Source organism: Dipodomys merriami, unplaced genomic scaffold (genome assembly GCF_024711535.1).
Source record: "Dipodomys merriami isolate MVZ:Mamm:240054 unplaced genomic scaffold, mDipMer1.0.p SCAF_41, whole genome shotgun sequence".
Lineage (NCBI taxonomy): Eukaryota > Metazoa > Chordata > Mammalia > Rodentia > Heteromyidae > Dipodomys > Dipodomys merriami.
Window position 1 is genome coordinate 11046571 of NW_027205715.1, and position 12775 is coordinate 11059345.

Below are 12775 nucleotides of genomic sequence, written 5' to 3' on the forward strand. Positions count from 1 at the left end.
GTCTCTGTCTCTGTCTCTGTCTCTGTCTCTCTGTCTCTCTCTCTCTCACATACACACACACACTGGGAATAGCCCGTGAACAGCAGCTACATCACAGGAATACCTGTGCATTGGACTGGCACACAACAAGCTTCCAAATGGAAGTGTGTAGAATTTCTCCATTGACAGCACCTAGAGATGTGGTTCAAGTTCAGAGTGCCTGCTTAGCTAGTGAGAAGCCCTGAGTTTAAACCCAATATTACCAAAACAGAAACAAAAGCAAAGCCTATTTTGACACAGAGGTATAATGCCGTGGTTGCATGTGGCTTCAGGCCTCAAAGGGTCTCGTGATTATGTCCATGCTCTACTGTTGCCATATTGAAATCCATAGTAATTCTGAATGAAGCACTCTACATTTTGATTTTGCACTGAGCCCCACAAATTATGTCCTGGGAAAAATGTTCTAAGAACAGAGGCAGAGCAAGTTTGTCAACCTAAAATAAAATCATAGAGAAACTTGAAGAAATGAATGTTCTTAGTAATAAACAAGGAAGTATAATCCAGAATATGCATGCTGTAGGCACACTCATGAGGCAAAGGAAGTCAAAGATTGGAGGGGGTTGTTGTGGGCCTTGAATTCAGGGCCTGGACACTGTCCCTAAGCATCTTTGCTCAAGACTAGCACTATGAGCCACAGCACCACTTCTGGTTTTCTGGCAATTATTTGGAGATAAGAATCTCATGGAGTTTCTTGCCTGGGCTGGCTTTGAACCTTGATCATCAGATCTTAGCCTCTTGGTAGCTAGAATTACAGGTGTGAGCCACCAGCACCAGGCTAAGATAAAGATTTTTTTTAAGTAAAGTGAAGAAGGTAATATAAGTTGTTTTTTAAATTATCTTTGGCTAGAAATATCAATGGGGGTAGTATCTATTCAAGCTTGGATAGGCAGTTGCTTGGAAGGAACTTTCCATATAGCGTTTTCTGTGGGAGGTTGTGCAAGGTTGTGGTTCTCAGAGTGCCTCTGTAATAGTTTTTGTCATGGATGTGTATACATGACAACCTCCCCCTTGTGGTCTTCTTGACTCCATTTTATTAAGGTTTGACATAAGGGACTCCATTTTGACTTTGACAATTATCATGTGAGTAAAAGATGGGAGGTGCCTAAGCAGGGACAAATGTGTTTGGCTTATAGTAAGTTCACAAAAGTGATGAGTATAGACAGGTTCTGGTGGTTTATGTATGTAATCCTAGCTACCCAGAGGTTGAGAGCCAGATGACTGGGTGTTCAAAGTTAGCTCAAACAGATAAGTCCACAAGATTTCATTTCTAAAAATAGCAGCAAAAATATTGTTACTGTGTTATTGATGATGATGGTAAGGATTAATGAATCCAGTTGTTGGTCTGTTGTTGCTGGGTTTTTGTTTGTTTGTTTTTGCACTGGTACTGGGACTTGAACTCGGGGACTAGGCACACTGCTCTTAGCTTCTTAGCTTTATCACTTAAAACTGGTGCCTTTCCACTTGAGACACAGCTCCACTTCTAGCTTTTTGGTGAAAAAAGTCTCATGGACTTTCCTTCTCAGATTGGCTTCAAACCAGGATCCTAAGATCTCACCCACCTGAGTATCTAGGATTACAGGCATGAGCCACTGGTGCTTAGCTTCTGGTTGTTTCTCAGACTTCATTTAAACCTGATTAATTCTCTCTCCACATGTCATCACTCTGCCTTCTTTCACGGGATGTACTTACACAGCATTTTATCAGCTGGCACTGTAATTCTAGCTACTCAAAAGGCTGAGATCTGAGGATTATGGTTCAAAGCCAGCCCAGGCAGGAAAGTCCATGACACTCTTATCACTAATCAACCACCAGAAAACTGGAAGTGGCGCTGTGGTTCAAAGTGGTAGAGCACTGTCCTTGCATGAAAAAGCTCAGGGACAACACCCAGGCCCTGAGTTCAAGGCCCATGACTGACCAAAAAAGAAAGAAAAAAAAATTTTAACTCACTTTCTTAGACAACCCTTAGGGAACTCAACAAAATATACACCCAGCTGCACACACACTCTCATTCAGATATTAGCCCCGTTCATCAGTTGTACCAACATTCCCTAAGAGCCATCCTAACCCCCCCACCCAGCTGTCAGAGATTCTCTCAGTCTTCATATAGACAAATATGCAGGCCATCTGTCTGAACTTGGCAACCTCTGCATGATTCCTTCCTGTCTGACCAACTATTCCTTCCAGGGATGGTTGATACTTGCACACAGTGCAAACTGCAGAGTTTGCATTTAAGCACTTTTAAAGTAGTAAAAATGAAAAATAGTGTGTGTGTGTGTGTGTGTGTGTGTGTGTGTGTGTGTGTGTGTGAAAGAGAGAGAGAGAGAGAGAGAGAGAGAGAGAGAGAGAGAGAGAGAGAGAGATTGATTACTGGGTGTCCCAGAAGGATATCTTTTTTTTTCTTTTTATAAATGTATTGATAGAGATGCTTTCAGAGAGATTACAATTACATGAGTCAGGTAATGAGTACATTTCCTTTCATACAGTGCCTTCTCATTCCCTCTCCAGAGAATGTTTGGTACATTTTCTCCCAGTCCCTCCTGTCTCCTCCCACAAGTTGTATAGTTCACTTTCATCAATGTCCAGTGAGCTCCACCGCTGTACTTTTTTTTTTGGAAGTATATTACTTTATTATGTTTACTTTCATTTTTATTAAGAGATAAAGGATGAGAGAATCCTGTAGTTAATAATAACATTATGCATGTACTGAGTCAGAATATTTTGTCACAGTTTTCAGTAAGTTTTTCTTTCTTCACTCTTCTGTTTGAGACTAGAGTTTGTGTAAATCAATAAGCATCTCAATCACCCCATACAGTCAGCATATATTCTTAGTTTTTTAGATGTCATTTATTTCATCAGAGTCCCATATTAATCCCTCAGACTTCATTGTATATATTTTTCTCTTAAGTGTCTTAAAAAAAGTCTCCCAAGACTTTTCATCTAGTCTAGTAGTTCAAAGTACCATCCACATATTGACGGTTCTCAATTTATATCTATCTTGAAATTATTCTTTGTATTCCAAATATACAACATTTCCACTTGTATAAGGATATCTTTTTAAATTTTTATTTAAAAAAGTGTTTACTGTTATTATAAAAGTGATGTACAGAGGGGTTACAGTTACATAAGTCAAGTAATGACTACATTTCTTTTTGGGCAATGTCACCTTTTCCTTCACTTTTTCCCCTCAAGGATGCCACCTTGAAAATACATTAGAGCTCTGTGCCAGTTGCTCACATCTGTAACCCTAATTCCTCAGGAGGCTGAGATCTGCAGGTCATGGTTCAAAGCTAGCCCAGGCATGGAAGTCTATGAGACTATTCTCTCCAGGTAACCACCAAAAAACCAAAACTGAAGCTTGGCTCAAGTGGTAGAGCACTAACCTTCAGAGAAAAAAAGCTAAGGAACAGGGTTCAGCTCAGGCCCTGAGTTTAAACCCCAGTCCAACACACAAAAACAGAAGATACATTAGAAATACTCTATAGTTTTCTTGATTTCCAGGGTAGACCCAGAGTCTGTCATATGTGGAAATTCTTCAAAGAAACAAAAGATGAGTTTGTGTCCCTACAGAATTTGGAGGCTGGGAGCTTTGGTGACTCTGCAAAGGTTTGCACTCTTGGGAGGTACAGAGTGATTTAATGAGGTCTGTCAAAGTTAAGGGAAAACCTAATGACTCTCCTCTCCTCTCAAGTTCATAAAATCTAGGGTTTTAGATAAGAAAAGCCAGGACCAAAAAGGGATAGTGAAGAAACATACACAGAGACACACACTTCCCTGCTTCTTTGCTATGAGAAATCCCAGAGAAGACACTGCTAGCTGCATAAATGAGTCATAGTCTTTATAAAGCAAGGGAGGTAGGAAGCAAATTCCAAGAGATAAGTCAAGATGACTCTCAGGGAAAGTTTTCAGCTTTAGTGTGAAATTGTCAAGCTGCTATGCTATTCTGGAAAGTAAGGAGAAAAACAATGGTGAGAAAGACATGAAGCTTCACAAGGATCCAGGCCACTCAAGTGAAAGAGAGCCTGTGTCTTAGGGCAAATTTGAGCCAACCAACTGAGAAGACATTGTGTTAGCAAGATTCAGAGAGACGGAAAATGTCCCAGTGCCCCCAGCCATTTATATTCCAGTAGGTATTCAGTAAGCGTCCTTCAAGTTCCTAAGGAAAGTGCTGGCAAGGAGTGCTACTGACACACTACAGTTCCTGGCTCCATAGAACTTGCATCTCAATTTTGTGAAATGTAAGAAAAGCCTGGGGCTGATGGCTCATGCCTATAATCCTAGCTACTCAGAGGCTGAGATCAGTTGAAGGTCATGGTTTGAAGCCAGCCTGGGTAGGAAAGTCCATGAGAGTCTTTAAAGAAAAACCTATTTTTAAAATTATTTTTATCTATTTTTAAAATTATACAAAGAGGTTTCAATTCAACATATCACTTTATGAGTGATATATATATATATATATATATATATATATTTTTTTTTTTTTTTTTTTTTTTTTTTTTTTTGTCGGTGGTGTGTCTTGAACTCTGGACCTGGGAGCTGTCCCTGAGCTCCTCAGCTCAAGGCTAGCACTCTACCACTTAGCCACAGCGCCACTTCCAGTGTTCTGATAGTTAATTGGAGATAAGACTCTCTCGGACTTTCCTGTCCCAGCTGGCTTTGAACCATGATCCTCACATCTCAGCCTCCTGAGTAGCTAAGATTACAGGCGGGAGCCACCAGTGCCCTGCTCATGAGTGATACATCTTGATCAATGTCACCCTTTCATCATTCTTATTAATCTCTCCAAGCCCACCCCACCCATCCCCTCAGTCTGTGACACATTTTTTTTTTTTTTTACTTTCCATGTGGGGCTTGAACTCTGGGCTTGGGCACTGTCCCAGAGCTTTTTTTGCTCAAGGCTAGCACTCTACCACTTTGAACCACAGGACCACTTGTGGTTTTCTGGGGGTTAATTGGAGATAGGACTCTCAGGGGCTTTCCTACCCAGGCTGGCTTTGAACTGCAATCTTCAGATCTCAGTCTCCTGAGCAACTAGGATTATAAGCATGAGCCACTAGAGCTAGGCTCTGTGACACTCTTATCTGCAATGAACCACCAGAAAAGGTGAAAGCGGAGCTGTGGTTCAAGTGGTAGAGCACTAGCTTTGAGTGAGAAAGCTCAGGGACAGCACCAGTCCCTGAGTTCAAGCCCCAGTACTGTCACAAAAATCAAAGGACAAGGAAGAAAGCTTGGGGGTATAAGGCCAACTGTGGGAATACTGGAAGGCTTCTCTGCTCCTAGGGGATGAACGGTCAGATCTAAAGTTCAGGCCCCTGCTGAACTTCAAGCAGGGGCCTGAATAGAGATAGCAGGGCTGTTCCCAAAGAACTGCAAAGGAATGCAGTTTGGGGAAGAGGGCACAAAAGATTGGCTGGGTTCTTTCTATTTTACTTTGGGATGTTTGCTTAGCAAATTTGGTAAAGTGGAGGGGGTATCTCCTCTGTGCCAGGCAGCCTGGTTGGCACTTTTTGTTTATTTACAGAACAATTCAGTTCATCAGTATTTGCTGAACTCTCTGAGCAGGTGAGCTGGGGCCATTCATGGAGCAGAGGGCACCACAGGAGCAAAGGATCAAACTGAAACCCCACAGAGAAGAGCCAAGGGTCCTGTAAGGCTGGAGCAGAGGGAGAGCGTGGAAACCTGAAGCAGAAATGAACCGATCTTCCTTCAGTGGAATGGGTCTGGAGAGATCCGAGCAGAGCCCTGGGAGGCCCAGGCTGAGTGGGGGAGGCCCCACCTCAGCACATTCTCTACTCCATGACATTAGAAATAATTAACCTGGGGACTAGAACAGCTGCCACCAACACCCTTCAGGAATTCAGGCCCTCCCCAAATGACACGTCGGCCAGCACTCCCACTGTGCAGTCCTGTGGGAGAAGGAAGTCTCATTAAGTTCTCTCATCAAATGTGCTGACCTCAGGTCACCCATATACCAGCCCTCTTGGCTTCTGGTGACAGCATCCTAGGCTCTCAAGAGCCCGGACTGTCCTCCCACAAGAGAGAATCCCCCAGGATAATTCTCTTCTGGTCAAGGTCCCCACGTCTTCAAGGACTGATTCAACTCATGATGGCATCAGGGGGCTCGTGGAAGCTCTGGAGAGAAAGGTAAGAGCATTGGGTTCAATACTAGCCTAGCCACTGGTTGACTCTGGTAACTTACAGGCTCTTGCTAGAATTCAGTGGCTTTTGAGATTGGGGCCCTGTGAGTATGGGAACTGGGCAGTCAGGTGACTCAGTCTAGATCTGGTTGAAGTGGGGAGCTCTGATCAAGAGCAGGTGATCCTTTTGGAAAGGGGAGCAAATAGATCAGCACCATGATGGGAGGGAAGTAGAGGGCATTGTGAGTGTGAACGAGAGGTTCCTGGATCAACCTGGGGTCTGGGGAGACCAGAAATGATGTCCTAGCTAAGACTTAATGGGCAAGAAGGAGTTAGGTGAGAGAAAGAGGAAAAAGCATTCATATGCACAAACCAGCCTGTGCAGGAGGAGGCAGGGAAAAGCAGTCTGTGCTCAGGGGATCACAAAGAAATTCAGTCCGGATAGAGCTTGAGGGAGAAACTTATCAGAGATGAAGTGAGGAGGAGCAGGGTCCAATGTGCACAGGCTAGAACTGTTCTGTGGAACCAGGACCAGCACAGTGGAACAAAGGGGACTTAGACCTGGCAGGAGGTGCAGGTACTGGCCTGGTCAAAGGCAAGATGGTATATAGGTGGAAAGGAGGGAGTTCACTCAGGGCTGATGGAGTCTTAGGGGGAGAGGTGACCCAGGCGATAGTGTTCTGACGAGAGGAGAGTGGGTTGACTTTACACAATGAATTTGTAAAGCCTGAGGCTCATCCTAAATGGGTACAGACTCTAGAAAATATTGGGATTCCCTAGAGAAAAGTATCAAAGAAGAGGGAAGAGGCCCAGTCCCTATAAGGGGCAGAAAGAAAGACAGAGAAGCAGAGTAATTCAAGAGGAGTGGTCACAGAAGCCAAAAGGAGTTTCCAAAGAGAGCAGGATCAGCTGTGAACAGTACCCTTGAACTGCTCAAAGATACTGACTGGCCTTGGGTTGTGGGAGGGGGTTTTAATAGTGATGAGGGTGTTCCACAGTCTCTGACCTGTGATCAGGTTGGAGTATGTGCAAAGCCTCTATACCGTACTGAACAGATTGGGTGTGGCATACCCCTTTGATATGCAAGTAAACAGGCCTAGAGATGATGGAGCGTCCTTGGAGTGGATGGCTATTTGAAGTCTGAAATTGTAATGTGGATATTTACCACATGGTGGCGCCAAAGACCAACTCTGGACTTGGGGGTCCGTTTGGGACTCCACCATAGATCGTGTAGATCATCATGTCCCGTCAGGAGAGAGTGCTGCTAGATACCTGGTGACTGAACCCTCACCACCACGAGTCTCTGTCAGACCCTTCTAGTGGTAGACACAAACTGTATCACACACCATAGCCTTTATCAAGGGACCTAGCCTGAAAGAGCCTCAGGGGAACAGCTCATCGCATGATCTAAGAAAGGCAAAGATGTCCCTCCCATTTGTCCCTTAGGAGAAGGGAGTCAGGAAGGAAGGAAGGATGCCCAGCCCTACCCAAGGGACACACAAGTCACCCCACCCCTACCCACAACTAGCCTAGCATGGCCCTGCTCACAGCTCCCCCTAGAGGCCAAAACTGGACCTGCTAGGTCCATGGCAGAGACCACCTGGTCTTGGAGTCCCAAGGAGAATCTCCCACCCAGAGTAGAAATTTACACCTTCCAGTGAGGAAGCCAGCATGAAGATATCCCAATGAGTAATGGTCATATTCGCTGAGAAAAAGATGCCATGTTCTCTGTATACCTTTTTGTGGCATAATTAAATACAAAGAACATAATCCAATTAGGGAAAATTCCAATTTCTGGGCATGAATGGTCACTGTTAGCCCTATCAGCTCTGAGTCAATGGACATAGACACAAGCTGTCTTTCATCTTTCTCTACTGATATATAAAAATTTCTCTCCTACCTGACCTCACCCTACTCTGACATTACCTCTTTGCCTCTCTTCCAACTTACATAACTTAAATATAACAAGCTCATTTCTATATCCTACCCATGGATCTTGCTGTTCCCATTTGATATGTTTCCTTCTTATTCAGGTCTCAGCTCCAATGTCACTGCCTCAAAATAGACTTCCTCAGCCACCTTGATAAATAGGAGCCCCTCCTATTACTACAAATTTCATCATGTTCTAAAATCGCCTTATCTATATGGTTGCTTTTTCCTCCCCCAGTCCAAGGGCTTGAACTCAGAGTCTAGGCACAATTCTAAGCTTTTTCACTTGAAACTAGAGCCCCACAACTTGAGCCACATCACTTCTGGTGTTTTGGTGGTTCATTGTGGATAAGAGCCTCATGCTCTGTCCTGCTCCTCTGGCTTTGAACCTTGAGCCTCAGATTTCAGCCTCCTGAGTAACTATGATTACAGGAGTGAGCCACGGACTCTGGGTTGACTTAGCTGTATATGAACTAACTTACTATCTATTTCCTTTTGCTACACTTTAAACTCCTTCAGAACTACCACTGTGTCCCCAAGTACCCAGAACGATGCCAGAGACATAGCAGTGCTTGGTGTATGCCTGACATCCATTTTCAGTAGCCCTGGAACATCGAGGAACATGCAAAAACTTCTTTCATCCTCTGTCTCCCTCCAACAGGCCTGATTTAGAAAGCCAGTAATCAACATCTTTAGGCATAGATCTTCTGTTTGAGATCATTGTTTCTTTGAGATAAATTTCTCAAAGGGGAAATTTCAGGGTGAAAGGGAGTTTTACATTCAATATCCTGATATGGACTGAAAACCACCGTTCTGAAATACTCAAACCAATGCTCCACTCTCCTGACAATGTCCATTCATTCATCATGCTCATCATTGCCAGTATCTGGACCAAAAAAAGAGAGAAAGAAAAAAATTTGTTTTGTCGGTCATGGGGCTTGAACTCTGGGCCTGGGTGCTGTCCCCCATTTCTTCAGCTCAAGGCCAGTGCTCTACCACTTGAGCCAGAGCACCACTAGCAGTTTTTTTGGTGGTTAATTGGAGATAAAAGTCTATGGAGTTTCCTGCCCTGGCTGGCTTTGAACTGTGATTCTCAGATCTCAGCCTCATGAGTAGCTAGGATTACAAGCCTGAGCTACCAGCGCCTGACTAGAAAGAAAACTTTTTTTTTTTTTGGGGGGGGGGTCCGGTCATGGGGCCTGAACTCTGGGCCTGGGCGCTGTCCCTCAGCTCTTCAGCTCAAGGCTAGCGCTCTATCACTTGAGCCACAGCACCATTTCTGTCTTTTTTCTTTTTGCTTATGTGGTGCTGAGGAATTGAACCCAGGGCCTCAGGCATGCAAGGCATGCGCTCTACCACTGAGCCACCTTCCCAGCCCCTAGAAAGAAAACTTTTATCTTGTTAGTTATATTTGCATGGAATCCCTCCCCCACCTTTTTGTGCCAGTACTGGGGCTCAAACTCAGGACCTTGTACTCGCATTTAGATTCTCCTCCCCTCAATGCTCACACTGCATCTCTTGAGCCACAGCTCCACTTCTGGCTTTTGGGTGGCTAATTGGAGATAAGTTTCACAGAAGAAGTAGAACTATACCTCAAAGTGGTAGAGCACTATCATTGAGTAGAAAAGCTCAGGGATAGTACCTAGGCCCTGAGTTCAAGCTCCACGACTGACACACACACAAGAACAACAACAACACTACAAAACCTTGTGTTTGCCAGGCACTGATGGCTCACGCCTTTAATCCTAGCTACTCAGGAGGATGAGATCTAAGGATCATGGTTTATCTCCAATTAACCACCAGAAAACCAGAAATGGCTCTGTAGGCTCAAAGTGGTAGAGCACTAGCCCTGACAAAAACAAAACAAAAACAAAACTCAGGGATAGTACCCAATCCCTGAGTTCAAGCCCTATAACCAAAAAAAAAAAAAAAAAAGAGCCAGGCACTGGTGGCTCACACCTGTAATCCTAGCTAGTCAAGAAGCTGAGATTTGAGGATCGAGGTTTAAAGCCAGCCCTGGCAGGAAAAACCAAGAGACTCTAATCTCCAATAAACCACTCAGAAAACAGGAAGTGGTGCTGTGGCTCAAGTGGTAGAGTGCTTGCCTTGAGCTGAAGAGCTGAAGGACAGCGCCCAGGCCCAGAGTTCAAGCCTCACAATTGATTTAAAAAAAAAAAAAGAGTAAATAGGGCTAGGAATGGTAAAGTCTAGACTAGAACATGGGACAGCATACTGGACCTCAGCCCTGCTGGGGGTATGTGGAAGCTGGCTGTGTGTGAAGTGGAATCCCACACTTAGATCTCTCAGGTCGGCTTCTACTCCACTCTATATTGAAACCCTTCAGCGGACCCACTTTTCTGGCACTTTTGGTCTTCTCTCACTTGCCCTGATTGATCACTGCTCCTCCAAAAGCTATCTCTAGTGCAGACCCTCTCTTTCCTCTACCCACATGTCTAGCTGCCTTCTGGACACTTTCCCCTGAAGGAACCCCAGACCTCTCAGTTGCCACCTACCCTAACTGACCATATCACTGTCTCTCTAACCTGATCCTCTAGGCCTCCAGTTTGAATTGAGAAAGCACTACCTTCCACACATGCCCCAGGCCCAAAGCCCTGCATCTAGGATGCCTCCATCTCCAAATCCCTATGGAGTGCCAAGCCCTGCATACCTCCCAAATACTGTTTTCCATCCCCACTGACCCCAAGGCAGGCCTAGAAATGGCATCCACCATCAACGTGGTGTACAATCTCACAGATATACCCACAACTTTGGTGATAAAGAAGGTGTATAAGCTGAATGCTGGATGCTCACATGTGATCCTAGCTACTCAAGAGGCTAAGATCTAAACATCGAGGTTCAAAGCCAGCCTGGGCAGAAAAGTCTGTGAGACTCTTATCTCCAATAAACTACTCAGAAAAAGCCAGAAGTGGGGCTGTGGCTCAAGTAGTAGAGCTCTAGCCTTGTGCACAAAGAGGTTCAGGGACAGCACCCAAGCCCTAAGTTCAAGCCCCAGGACTGGGGGGTGGGTGAGAAGATGTATATATAAACTTGGGGGATATACCTGACCTGACCAATTGTGTCAGGGATGATGGTAATCTAGACTTTAGTCCTTATCCCTTCCCACCTCCCCCCCCCACCTCCAGCGCTGATGGACACAAATGCTTGGTGAATCTCTGGTGAATGAATGATGTGGCCACAGGTATTATAAAGGGGTGGCTTCTATTCTGTCTCTTCACAGAAAGCTGGGGGCAGGGAGGCTGGATGCCAGAGAGCTATGAACCATGGGAACTGTGGGGTGGGATAAAAGAAGCCTGTTTTTCTGGATTTTTGGACGTGAGCTGCATAGCTCCCCAAAATAGAGCAGACAGCATGATGTGGGAGCCCCGGGTGCTCACTAGGGCCCTTGCTACCCTGTGCCATCTGTTTAGGAGGATTTTTCTTAGAACAAAGTCCACTCCTCCCTCAAAATAAGAACTTCTCTGGGTCGGAAATGCCCATGATTCTTTGCTCCACCCCAGCTCCCAGCTCAGTGCCATGCAGAGGATGTACCCAGAGAGTACAGACAGTGATGCCTGACTCAGGCAGCGCCAATCCAACTATGAGTCAGGAAGCCAAGCTGGAGCTCAGGCTCAGCCCTTCCTAACCACATGACCTGGAAATGTGCTGCTTTCCCTGCTTCAGATGTCTCCTCTGCATCGTGGGTTTCAGATATGTCCTTCCTTGGAGGCCAACTCACTAGTAATTGGGAAGAGGCCTGAGATACAGGACTCTTAGTATCCCATGGTTCTCAGATGCCACGCCTCCATCAAGAGCTCCAGGCAGGGGGGCAAGGGCCAGACCAACTCACGGGTGTGCCATTACTCACAAGTAGCTCCATCTTCGCTGGTCCTGGTGGTCACAGGCCTGCCCATAGACAAGTACAATAGGCAGTGATGGGGTTTCAGAGGAAGAGGATCTGGGTTGAGGGGGCCTTTGAGCTATTTTCTAATGGAAAAAAGGAAGAAGAGAGGATAGGAGAAAAGATGAGCTAAACCGGGCGCTGGTGCTTCACAACTGTAATTCTAGCTACTAAGGAAGCTGAGATCTGAGGATCACAGTTCAAAGCCAGCCCGGTCAGGAAAGTCCATGAGACTCTTATCTCTAATAAACCACTCCGAAAACCAGAAGTAGTGCTGTGGCTCAAGTGGCAGAGGGCTAGCCTTGAGCTGAATTGCTGAGGGACAGTGCCCAGGCCCAGAGTTTAAGCCCCACTACTGACCAAAAAAAAAAAAAATTGGGCCTAGTAGACAGCATGTCCACTGCAGGTAGGCTGGAATAATGGAAGCCAGAGCAGCTCAGGCTTTATCTTGTGAAAGATAAGAAAGTGTAGTCAACTTAGGCTGGATCTCCTGAAAGTCTCATCATAGACTTATCCTAAGGGCAATAAGGAACCATCAAAACCTCTGAAGAAGGAGAATAATATGATCTGATTGATTATTTGAAAGGTCCTTCTTCCAGGCTGTTGGGTAAAGATTAAATTTAGTCACAAAGGTAGACACTGAATGGTCAAGAAAACACAAACAAACAGTAGCTCAGGTCCAGATATAAGAGAACAGAGAGACATGGCCAGACACAGGTCAGTGTGGCTGACTGATTGTGAAGAATATGGAAATCATCCATGAAAAATGTGGATT

The 12775-nt window shown here is 45.1% G+C and overlaps 1 protein-coding gene across 2 annotated transcripts in view; it reads left to right on the top strand.

Annotated features, from left to right (window-relative positions):
* Positions 1-5958: 5958 nt before the first annotated feature.
* The window catches only part of LOC138806999 (rho family-interacting cell polarization regulator 1-like), a 28220-nt gene continuing 21403 nt past the window's right edge, over positions 5959-12775 (top strand). The window contains exon 1 of one of the 2 annotated variants that reach the window (XM_069992550.1): positions 5959-6180. Coding sequence is in view for 1 of the 2 variants with exons in the window: in XM_069992551.1 (XP_069848652.1) it covers positions 6140-6180 (41 nt within the window). In the remaining variant the exon portion in view is untranslated. The remainder of the gene's footprint in view (positions 6181-12775) is intronic. The other variant, XM_069992551.1, reaches the window with a different exon arrangement.